Here is a 13,190-nt window from a genome sequence, read left to right on the forward strand (position 1 = left end):
AAAAAGTATGAAGATAAGGGAAATTTGGACAACAAAGTACATAGAATGGCTTGTTAGGACACGGCAAATAATTGTTCTGTGAAGGTTTCGGAACAATTGGACCAACCGTTAAGGAGTTAGAATTTCGGCCAGGTTTCCGGCCTTTTCCCATGGTTTACAATTTGCCCAGGAAGCCAGTATCGATTTTTTTATCAAAACCCACGATTTATCCTTTCCTTTTTGGCCTTGTGGTTATGAATGCTGTCTGCTGACCATGAATTAGTTGTGAGTTCAAATCCCAACCTATCCTCAAGTCAAACTTTTTTTCATTGTTTTGGTGATCAAGCTGGTACAAGACAAAGAAGATGGCTGCACCAAACGACTTGTTGTTGGAGGTCGCGCTTCCTGCCGAACTGACTGACACTTGACTGGCTCACGCCATGTGAACACACCCACAACACTGCAATGGTGTGAGTGAATATGGAAGTCATCGCGCTGTAGCTTTTTGAGATTTATTTTTAGTATTTCAAGATCGCCAATTTATTTGAATTTAGCAGTCAACGCCGTCTTCTATCAGCGTTCACAAGCGTCTGTTTTTCTCAAAATGTCGTCGAAGTCACACGGATAGCTTTGCCAAGTCATGGCCTTGGGAATGAGTCCGTGTCGATGTCGTTTTCGTCACACGGTGAGTAAATTGCATCGCAGCTCAAAGAAACTATTTTGGTCACAAAACGGATTGGGACATGATGGCCGAGCGAAGAAGGGCGAACCCCAACCCGCTGCATCTGATCCATGCCATTGTGATGGACTAAGGCTCATTCTTCTTCTCGCTGATGATCAGTCCGAGCCGCTTGTAAAGGGCAGTTGCCGCCTTGCCTTGGCCTCCGGTGGCACTGAATACGAGGGGAACGAAGGTGGCATGCTCCACCTCGCGAACACGCTCCTCATAATGCCGATGCTTCTCACGCTCATGTTTTGCGTATGCGGCGGGGATGAAGTGGACCGAGTTCGAGCCAGCATGAGGGTTGAACACCCGAATATCAAAGAAAGCTCGCTCAAACCGGCCACCCCATACCCTGCTGGCAGCAACATCCAGCCTGGCACCATCCTCACGGATAGCCGTCCGGTGATGAAATTCTCGCCAGATAACGGCTAGAGGCGTGGCTGCCACTCAATGCTGATATCATGAGCTGCTGATGTGAGCATAGTAGCGGTCAAGTCCCGCAGCTCGTTGTGCCGCAGAGACGGATAGCCACCTACTGGGCAAGAGAGGCGTGCGGGACAGTGAAGGCAGCTCCACAGGCACAGCTCTGGGGGAGGTGGGGCGGAGTCCACCCGTAGCGGAGGCAGACAGCATCTCGAAACGCGCCCTTGTGTAGCGAGAACCCATGATGCTTGAGTGGTCAACAGGCGACGATGCACCCTTTTCAGCCGCAAGATCCATGGACCTCTTCTCTGTCTCATGGTTTGAACTTTGAACCCTGGCAGCCGCAGGCGCCTGCTTTTATACGCGACATACGGTATGCGATGGGCAGTCACCTGTTTGCGTGGTTCGAGACAGGGAGTATTGTACGAGTACTACTCCCTGGTTCGAGATCATCTTTCTTACCGCCGCAACAGGATATATACATGTAGGCCGGCCGCCTAGGATGAAAAAGTTACTTCACGACTACCGTAGTGACGCGCATATAAGAGCATGTGCCTATACCCGGGCATAAGCGCACCCTCACAAATAAGCGCATGGACTTGTAAGTGAACCTAAATGCAGTCCATTCCGCGACAAACAGACACCACAAAAACACCATATTCACATAGCTATGTGCGTAATTATGCATGGTACCGGCACACTAGCAACTCAAGCGCATGCGCCAATGTGTGAGGCAAAACGACCCGCAAACTATTGAATAGCAAATACTTATTATATTTTAGACTACTAGACTTTACAGGGTACCTCACTTAAGTAAAATAAATAAAATAATAATAATAACTTCAAACTCTCCAAGAACGGTCTCTTCGCTGCATAGGTTCACTTCACTTCCAAAAAATATATTATTAGATATAAATGGAATGCACCAAATTTTCGGGCATGGCCCATCTTCAGGGTGAAAAGACTGTAGACTTTATAGAGAAAAAAATAAAAATGACTTTGTAGTAGTAGTACTACTTTTTGTAGTAGATCTACGCAGGGAGTCGTCAAGTATTTGACGACTCCCTGGTACATGTAGTACGATTATTATTACTGTAGATCAGGGAGTCGTAAAATACCGGTATTTTACGACTCCCTGCTGTAGATCTACGGATCGAGATGTAGCGCTAGCGCACTTCCTAGGCTAGGGCCTAGGGCCGTGTTCTTGGTCGCTCGACGAGTCCGAGATATCCTATCGACGATCGTCGTAGATCTACGACTTCAGTTACTTCAAGTAAGTGGGCGCCAGGGAGTCGTAAAATACCGGTATTTTACGACTCCCTGGTGCGCGCCACTCGCACTTCGACTGTATTGCGCATGCCCATATATTATCACTATGGACTCAGTGAGGAAAATGATAGGCGAAAGTCGTTGATGTTTGAAGACGTTGAGAAAATAATCAACACCATTGAAAATTGCTGAATTCTTACTCAGAATAGTATTTCGGCTTTCGTGAGTTAGATCGGGACAGTCATGGCGTCCAAAGCCCCCAAAGTTCAGAAGGTGATGGTTCAGCCCATCAACCTCATCTTCCGCTTCCTGCAGAATCGGTCGCGCGTTCAAGTTTGGCTGTATGATCAGAAGTACTTCAGAATTGAGGGACAAATTATTGGATTTGACGAGTACATGAACCTGGTCATGGACAACGCCGAGGAAGTACATCTTAAGGCAGAGACGCGGAGAAAGATTGGAAAAATCCTACTGAAGGGTGACAATATTACTTTGCTGATGAACGTGAGTTGATGATTTACCATGAAATTTTTAGAATTGTGTTTTCGTTTTGTACATAGATTATTTGTCGTCTGACTTTACGAGCTGCTACTTTGCTAATGCTTCATGAAACACAAGCATAACATCCGGGGTTTTCTTCTTCCTGCCATCTCCTGTCTTGCCATTCTAACTAATATTCACTCACCACCTGCTTCATTTTGATTGCATATTTCTACCTTTACTTCTGTAAGCCTTGTGCATTGATGAAATGCTCAATCATGTACAGTACTGCATTACGTCAGGCCTTGAAAAAACTTTTTTTATGTTCAAAGTGTATGCAATCCATTGAACTTGATATGTTTCTCCTTGAAACACGTTCTTTTGAACAAAGATCCGATGTCAATGCGGTGACATACAGTCTTCTCCTCTTATAATGAAATCGCATCTAACGAAATCCGTGATGTAGCAAACCATAGGCCTTATGCACGTTGTACAGATGCACAACATCTCGTAGAATCCCGTAGACCCGGTTGGGTGTTGAATGTGCACGACCCTATTGTGTTTACTGCTATTTCCACCAAGAAATGGTCCCTGAAGGCATTTCATGCGAAAACTTTTTTTCTGACAATCTATCTAGCTGGGAAAGCGATTGTTTGTTATTCCTAATGAGGCTAAATTGGTCAAATGCGCATGTATAACAGTCACACAAGGAACACCCAACCGGGTATGTACAGACCTACGGCCCTAGTACAGAGCTTCGTACATCTGTGCAATGTGCGTAAGGACCATTGTCTATGTCCCAGTTTGAATCCATACAGAATTGTTCCTTTGTAGCGAGCTGGTCTCGTTTGTAACGAACTATAAACTTGCAGGGGAACATGTAAACTGAGTGCAGTTATGCAGTCGCTGGCCGCATGGCAGGCACAGCGTGTTGTGAGGGCACTTTTTTTTTATATAGAACTAATTCTGCGCGTTCGTGTTCGTTATATCAGGAGTTGACTGTACATGTACAGTCGTCGCTAAAACAGCCGGCCAACGCCATGGATGCAGTGGTATGGTACGCGTTCACCGGCTGTACTTCATCGTTCATGGTGGCGTGGTGGCATGCATGCATTTACAATCAGTACCAGCACTGCACTGAACAGTTTGCGCTCCAGTCGGGTCGAGCACTGCACTGAGTGTATGCACCCATGCAGGCCTGGCAGCAGGGCATGTGCAGTGGCTAGTACATGTACCAGCAGTAGCAGTGCATGCGGCCCATGCACCGTACAGCTACCGGTAGCTAGCATAGCATTGGCTGGATTTTTTGGCGACAACTATACTAGGATATCAGCTGATGCTGTTGGCGCGTGCATTTCTACCGTTTGGGCTGGGGAAATTGCAAGAATCGTTTTGATCGATACTCTGGCAAGATTTTTTGGGATTTCGCCTTGCGTTGGGAGCAGCACATGCTTCCCACTGTGCCCGGCGTGTCTAATGAAATCAGTAACCAGGTTTGTTTGTTGCCCAACTGATTGATTGTCCACCAGTTAGAGAAGGCGGTTGACGACCAAGTGGACGCTTGGCTGAGTTCCGAAACTGACTGATATGTCAGTTCCAACCACCGAACACTGTACATTGTATCCGGTGGCGGCTACTTCCGCAGCACAACGTACTCACAGTCCTGCAAGTTGAATAGCCCTCTCCATTCCTTCTTATGCACTCAACCCACCCTTATCTGGCTACCGGAAAGCACAGAACACACCTTCAAAACAGCTCCCTTAGAATGGTCGGCGAACCAGGGTCGGGTTGTATGTTGAACCAGTGTTTACATGCTTTGACGTAATATACAGGTACATGTACCGTATTTCTCGGAGTATAAACTGCACTTTTGACACTCGTAATTCACACCAAAATGTCCGTGTGGCTTATACAGTCGTCCCTCTCTAATCCGGCACTTGTTTATCCAGCACCCTTGCAAACCAGCACACATTCTGGCAAAACGGATTTTTTCAGTTCATTTTCTACGCTTTAATCCGGCATTTGAATTCCGCCTCCAGCAGCGATTTTCCGCAACAAATCACTCAAACTGTACATACTTCGATTTTCTAATCCAGCAGTTGTACATCGCATACTGTCAGGGAGCATTGTAACATACACAACACATGTAACATACACTTGGGAATATGCCAGTGCATAGGATATTCTGTCCCCGGGGAAAATTGCGGAAAAAATCGCAAAAAAACGCGGCATAATATGGCATAATTTGCGGTAAATATGCGGTGAATAATATTATGTGCGGCAATTTTCAGTGAGTATGTGTATGTCAAAGACATGCATGCCACAAAGTACTTGGGTTGACACAGAAAATCCCTACGTTTTGACATACGACACGAAGTTCACAAACATGTATGTTAACAGGTGGGCCGGGTTGAAGGGCAGGAATTGATAATCCAGCACCCTTGTTTATCCAGCAGAAAATGCCGTTGCAAAAGGTGCCGGATTAGAGAGGGATGACTTTACTACGATGGCCAATTGAACTCTCACATTCAGAGTACCGGTAGATGTCTGTATTTTGTGACAAAAAAAAAATAGGTACGGCTAATACTCCAGAAAATACGGTACACTACCTTAGGGGCTATCCGGCATTATCGATAATTTTCACGAAACGAAAAAAGTTTAGTTAGTACCCTCCCCCACCCACCAACCCTGGACGAAAAATAGATTGACTTGACAGCAAGAATGCCTTGAGGTCTCCCATATCAATATTTTTCAAAACGAAACTCCCCTTGACCCACCCACCCATAAACGAAACTTTTTCTTTTCGTGTAAAAGATCGATAATTATGGACGGCCCCTTAGGACATGTATTTGTGTTTGGAGTTCACTTGTTGGCCTTGCCCTGCCACATGGATGGGAGAGAAAGAGGGGCGCATTTCCACAATGTTTACATTGTGACATCTCGGAATCTGTTGAGCCTCTGCAGTCAGTTTGTTCTTGACTACAGCACACTAGCATGGAGTTGTACCGTACTGTCTTGTATAAAGCCTCTCTCGTATAGAAGCCTGTTTGTACTACAAGTACAAGCCTGATTTTCAAGATGCACCGTCAGCACATGTGCCTGGTTTTAGTATTGGCATACATTGAAATACCTGATGTGAATAGAACCCTAACACTGACATTGGCTTTTACAGAAATAAGCCCGGCCCTTACACACGACATGGTATACACTAGTATGTGTGATGTACCGTGATGTCGCGTATAAGGGGCCGTCCGGGGTTATCGATTGTTTTTACAAAACGAAAAGTTTTAGTATTTTTCAGCCCCCACCCACCCACCCACCTTTTCTGCAGGTAAAACGAATTCCAATAAAATATTGATGTCAATTTTCGACATCCAGAAGTAACTGGGCATTCTCAATCAGCATTCAATAATTATTTTCAAAACGAAACACCATCAAACCCACCCACCCACAAACGAAAACATTTCGTTTTGAAAATATTATTGGTAACCTCGGACAGCCCCTAAGGGTCAGACTTGACCACTTGAATTTTAATAAAGGTCCTTAAAACTGTGGTCAATTCCTTGCACCAAACGCCACTCAGCAGAAAACAGAGGAACATCTGTAAGGGAGACTACAACACCGTTACACGTACACAAGTACAGGTACCTACATGTACTTGAAATCGCCAAGACATACTTGCATTATGTCCATGCACACATGCTTGTTATGTACTCAGACCATCTTTCTTCAAGACATGACTGTATATCTCTGTTATCTGTCTTCATGGGGTCCTGACGAACTTTGGGCATTTCAGTTCTCGCAAGTCAGTTCAAAGTCAATAGACAAAGCAGCGTGTGCGCATCCATTTTGCACAGAGTCGCTTGAGCCGGTACCCAGCACTCGGCAGTATAGGAACATCACAGTCATTCATGATTGTTCCCATACTGTCCGCATGCAGCAACCATGTAACAATTACATCCAGAGGAGTTGTGGCCATTAATCCACGGGTGCTACGGCGATGTTTGCACCAGTGGAGTCGGCCAGTTGAAACCTTTCTACGATCACGCCGTTCGCCTGGCCTCGGAGATTGAGATCATTGTTCTGGACGTGGGGGTGCAGGTGAGTCGACCACATCCGCGGCGTGGCGTAGCGCTTGCTGGTGAACGCACTTGCATCCGGGGACGTGTAGCTGAGCTGCTTGGTTGTACAGTAGTCGGTCCTGCCTTCCTCCAGCGCCTGCTTCTTCCACTTTGCCTGGCAAAACCCAATGACAGTCGCACACAGCCATGCGGACAGAGAACATGCTCAACGCATGGGCCGTGCAAGCAGCATACTGGTATCCCTGCACACATGCAGCAATCCTCACACCCCATAATACCAAAATGATTTATGTCCATGCACCATCTCACTGCTTTTCGTCAGTGACGCCCAAGCATACTTCACCCAATACTCTGACTGACAAGCTAAGCATCTTCTTTTCGCAATCCAGTCCGCTGTAAGAAAGCATTCAAATTCAGACTGAAGGGAAATTTAGCGGGCAGAATGGGAAAGCTGTTATGGTGAAAAGCTCATAATGGCATTTACCCCAGCGGAATTGGGATCCACTTTGCACGGTACTCCAAAATTTCTCCCACCCAAACTTTGCACGCCTTAGGGACCGTCCGTAATTACATGTATCTTCTCAGAGACGTCTAACAGGCGTTTCTGGTGGGTGGGTTCGCCTGCAAGGCGTTTCTAAAAAATACATTTTGGAGTGCATGCATACCATACCGCACGGTGTATGTAGATCTACACGATGTAGCACTGCTACAGCTAGTAGTAGTAGTACAGGTAGGCGTTGAGACGCACTACGCTGCACTGCACGAGTCGCGGCAGAGTGGCCAGGGAGACAGGGAGACTGTTCGCCATAAAGGGTCAATTGTTGTATGGATTCAAACAGGGACATGGACAGGGGTTTACTATACTGTCAGACCTCGCATAACCGCACACATCCGTTTTCCAGAAAAAAATACGGATAGGCGAGGGAACCGGATAATCGAACACACATACTGTATGTGTGCATGGCATATGCTGTAAATCGGTAACCAACGATTTTCTTCCGGATGGCGAGGGATCCGAATAAACAAGGACCGGATAGGCGAGGTCTGACTGAATCATGAAATTCGCTATATGCGAGTTCGTTATAAGTGGAGCCGTCTGTACTGTATATGTATAGAATAAACACCGATGTCGTAGTGTTTATTATGAGTGGTATTATCTGCATTTTTTGGGTGGGTAGGTCAAGAAAGAAACGCCTCTCAGACGTCTCTAAGTAAATACATGTATTTACGGACGGCCCCTGTAATACTTGCATATCACTCGGCGAGGCAATGGCACGTATTCACTGAAGGCGCACGTGACTAGCGCTGCGGGGAAACAAGTAGGTTTTCTCATTTGCGTACATAGTAAATTCGCACTTTACTCTTGCCTTGTTGAGCCGTCTCGAACGTTGTATTCCGCAAATTCCACTTCGTTGGGTCACTACTATTGTATACCTTGAAGACCAGTAGTCTATATCGAAAGAAACTCACAAGTTCCAGCGATTAGAGAAACTTCTTCTCCACGCATTTGTATACATTTGTATGCGGAATCGAACAAGTGTCCCCACAGCGTGGCTCACGTGCGCCCATACCATGTATGCAGCGTGGGCGTCCGCCATTTTAGATGAATACGTGCCATTATCTCATCATGACTTGTAACGACTGTCATGCATCACTGGTGTGGTATTCCAGCACAATGTTAGTCTACAGATACTACCGCAAAACCTGTAACTAAAGACCACTGTGACTCACTACCAGCCTGGTACTACAGACCATTTCGCCAAGCACGGACGGTCTCACATTAATATATTATGGTTGTGCGGTGCAAACCTCTAACTAAGGACCACCAGTCACTCTAAAGACCGCTTTCTCTGGCCCCAAGGGGTGGTCGTTAGTCACAGGTTTTACTGTAGTATTGTTGTGTTAGAAAGTATTAGTAAGCTGCATTGTATGCACCCGGCTGTAGATAGTAACTGACCTTCATCTTGTCGAAAGCACCGGTTTGTGTTGGCGTCCCTACACCAACACGACACAGTAGCAACACACAAAAACTTGACATGCATACTCCCAGTCTGCTAATTGCCTGCAGGAGGGGAAAATCAGGCGTACTTGTATGTCAAAGACAACAAAGATCCCCTGGCACCCACCACTCCTTATGAGAGAAAGAAGCTGACTCCAGGTTGTTCTTGGAAATGAAGTACAATGTCAATGACTCAATGGGTGAAGGTATAGAATGCTGAGTCAGGGTTAGGTGGGAAATACCATATGCATGCAGTGCACGGCATGTGGAGAAAATAGAGAGAGAGAGAGAGAGATAGAGAGAGAGATAGATAGATAGATAGAGAGAGAGATAGAGAGAGATATATAGATAGATAGAGATAGATAGAGATATATAGATAGATAGATAGATAGAGAAAGAGAGAGAGAGAAAGAGAGAGAGAGAAAGAGAGAGAGAGAGAGTGTGAAGATTGCGGGCATGCATCACAGAAAAAGCGACAGATATGGACCGGCATATTTGGTGGAGATGCATTCTTGGCCACCAAGTACATGTACTGTAGTGTCTTGTAGCAAAGCCTTTCTCGAAAAGTAGCCTATGTGCTGAGAAGTCTGAAGAAAATGTTGAAGAAAATGTTGAACGGTCTCTGCTGGGATGACGACTACACCACTACACCATAGCTCAGTGGGCATGGCTGGCTACAAGCGAGGGTCCCTGGTTCGAGTCCTGGTAGTGACAGTCAATTTTTTCTTCAGGCTTTTCCCGTTGGTGTCTTTCCCTCAAACCAGTGAATATTTGAATACAAGCCTGATTTCCAAGATACACTGTCGGCACATAAGCCTGGTTTTAGTGTTGACACACATAGAAATACCTGGTTTGACTGATGATAGAAGCCTGATGTGAATAGAAGCCTAGCCCTTACATCGGCTTCTACAGGAATAAGCCCGGCTTTAATACGCGACATTACGGTATGTGTACAGTTACCCCATCCACGAAAATTGTATCCATTCAGTACTGACACGGGTCATGGACGGGGGGGGGGGGGGGCAAGGGAATCACCTGCGTTCAGTAGATCTGACCGTTCCGGCCTCCACTCAGAATGCCACTTGTCCCAGGAGCGGGTCTGAGCTGTGCCAGCACTGCGCGCAAAGTCCTGGTCGTACGAGGTCACGGCGAGACCGTCCACAAACTTCTCACCATGGTGGTGTGTCAAGTTTTTCGCCGGTATGCCCTGCATGATCAAAAATCAAGCAGAGCATATGCAGTTGGTCCGCATTCGAGTCCGACATTGGTGTATACTCTGGTGTATATTCTCAGTAGGGACAATCAAGTATATGCCAAAGACAAGGATGATCCCGGCACCGTTCCTCATAGGAGAATGAGAGAAAGAAACGTTAGGGACCATCGCAAAAGCTTCTGCACTAACCTCAAGCTCAGCAACGGTTGGTCATCGACATGCTGGGTAACTTAGTACATCCTCAGCTTGGCCGGGTCCTGGAGTGAGGCGGGGGGGGGGGGGGGGGGGGGGGCAGGCCTGCTTGACCATTGCCCCCCTGCAACATTTCAATTTTTCATTGTCCCCACAGGCGGCCTTCTGCAAACGGTCCATGCATGCCTTCGTAGTGTTCCGGTTTGCACAACAAGCACATGTCTGCACAATCAATATGACTGTATCCTAAAACATCAGTTTGGCAAACTATCAATAGAGAGGTTCCGGAGTACGATTTTTCGTGCCAAAATCCGTAGAGGCGTTACGGATATTTTATACATCGTTTTTGAGCACTGAAATGTTGCGGAGTACGGAATTTAGGCGTTTGCCGTCATTGCCTAGGTTACGATCACAAACACGTCATTTCCCCGTGCTATGCCTTTTTATTTTGAATCGAAATTAAAACTTTTGCGGAAAATTGATGTTTCTCGTGCCAAATTTGTACGCGAAAAATCTTTCTGCACTCAATGACGCAAAATCTCCATACGAAACCTGGTTCGTATGAAAGCCAGTCAACGAAAAATCGTATGAAGCACGCCTCGAAAAATCCGTAGCGCCCATACGGATTTTGGCACGGAAAATCGTACCCCGGAACCTCTCTAATCATCCATTAATTTGAAGTACTGTGGCGGTATGTGACGCTCACACACACACCACACACATACACACCCACACATGTACACGTACATGTACACACACACACACACACACACACACACACACACACACACACACACACACACACACACACACACACACACATAGCCGCAGCAGCCTTACATCATTGCGAAGGAGGCCCCCAAGACGCTTCTCCCTGGCTGCTTGCACATCCTCCCCCATACTGCTACTTGGGAGAAAGACGGTACGATAGGACGAGTTGACGTCCGAGTGGGCGCCCCGAGTGAACTGCAACACAATACAGCCAAACAAATTCAAATAGACTTCAACAAAAGGCAGTGCTGGATGGATTTATCACATTGCCAGATTGGAAGATCTTCTGCCGGAGACTACATATGCCAGTATTAAAAATGCTGTTGCACACTCTTGAGGGTTAAGTTAAATACATACATTATAACAAGTGTACATACTCATGGTAACACTTATCCGATGATGTCATGATTGTGATGTGTGTGTGTGTGTGTGTGTGTGTGCACGTGTGTGTATGTACTGTCGTGGACATGGAAATCCGGCCACATGTCTAGCGGCCCCAGGGCGCTGGCCATGCAGCTGTGGGTAAGCGGTACACACATGTACAGGCATTTATGCGCATCGGATCAACATGTGCACTGCATACAACAATGGTTACATTCTGTACGCGCCAGGGATGGGCGGATTCTGCTCGAAAAGGTGGCAGATTCTGCTCGAAAAGCAGTGAGATTGGCAGAACCACACAGACCTTATGGCGGTCAATTCCTCGGATTCTGCTCCATTTCTTTATCCACATGCCAAACATGCATGGGACTCACCAGAAAAAGTACCGAATTCTGCCCTTTTTTGATTTTTCTGCCGGCAGAATCCGCCGGACCCTAGTACGCGGTGAGGGTGCCGGCCCCGGTTATCCGACTTGATTTCCATGTCCATGACAGTACATTGCTGCTCAATGAAATCCAGTCGAGCCATTCAAGTACGTGCTGGGCATCGCTTGCACATACCTAGACCTGCGAACACTGGGCTGCGAAATGGTGCAAGGCGCACACTTGAGTGCCGCGACTGGATTTCATTGAGCACCACTGTATGTGTGTGTGTGTGTGTGTACGCGCGCACGTGTGCTTGCATGTCTGTGTGTGCAAGCGCGCATGTGTGTCACTGTGTGTGGCGTGGTGGTGGTGATGGTGTGTGTGTGTGTGTGTGTGTGTGTGTGTGTGCACGCCCGCACGCGCGCGTCTGTGTGCTTGCGTGCGGTAGCAATGAGTGATCCAGTTCACTGTACACCAGGTACGCCAGTACAATGTATACATGTCACGCACAATGCACATGGATGATGTACCATAGGCATAGCGTAATGATGCAGCCAGCGCACTCACCTCCATACGGTTCTCATACCAGTTGCCCAGGAGGACATCAGTGTTGTAGCGTTTCGGTACCGTCCAGCCTGCATCCTTCCTAGTGAAGTCCATTATCAAGCTGGATCGAGGTTAGCGAGACCGTGCAGCTGGAGATCCCTGCTGCCGTACACTGGCACTACCGAGCCGGCTTTCTACCTCGTAGATGGACCAATCTATCAGCAATCGCGCTCACCAGTGAGGCGAGTCGTGACCACTGAGTAGCTCCAGGCTTGAGCCGTCAGAAAGGTCGGTCAAGCCTTCGATAGCCACGGTATCTAACTACTGAATTAACCAGGAGCACACAAACGAGTCTCCGCGAAGTAGTTGTCGAGCAGCGCACCTTCACTATTACCGATACGACTCCGACGCCCGCGACACCGATGATCGCCTGTACCCGATACAAACTCGGCGGAACTGGTAGTGGAAACTGCTGTTGCTCGGAGTCCACAACAAGATGCCTAGCCACCGCACAGAGCTTCTGTGCCCTGGCTTCTTCCTTCCTGAGGACGGCTCCAAATCTTTGATAATTACCTGAAAGAGACTTCCAGCAAGCCAAGTCGAGCCTCCCCAGCTACTTGTACAGTGTAGTATCCCAGCCTGTCTCTAGCTCTGTGAATGACATGTGATCCTGTCCGCCCACCTCCTGCATTTTGTGTAAAGAAGTGATGATGATACAATGAGTCTTTGTACTTGATGCTCGTGACTTGCCCACGTTAGTGACCAT

General features: G+C 47.1%; 1 protein-coding gene across 1 annotated transcript; it reads right to left on the minus strand.

Annotated features, from left to right (window-relative positions):
- Nucleotides 1-6,479: 6,479 nt before the first annotated feature.
- Nucleotides 6,480-13,046, minus strand: LOC135816717 (cilia- and flagella-associated protein 107-like). Its single transcript, XM_065329845.1, has 5 exons — nt 12,446-13,046; nt 11,202-11,327; nt 9,992-10,163; nt 8,915-8,952; nt 6,480-7,111 (listed from the first exon to the last, which is right to left on the minus strand). Exons 1-5 carry the CDS (start codon nt 12,536-12,538, stop codon nt 6,854-6,856), a joined length of 687 nt encoding a protein of 228 aa, XP_065185917.1. The 5' UTR covers nt 12,539-13,046; the 3' UTR covers nt 6,480-6,853.
- Between the last annotated feature and the right edge of the window lie 144 nt (nt 13,047-13,190).

This window comes from Sycon ciliatum, chromosome 1 (genome assembly GCF_964019385.1).
Source record: "Sycon ciliatum chromosome 1, ocSycCili1.1, whole genome shotgun sequence".
In the NCBI taxonomy this organism is placed as follows: domain Eukaryota; kingdom Metazoa; phylum Porifera; class Calcarea; order Leucosolenida; family Sycettidae; genus Sycon; species Sycon ciliatum.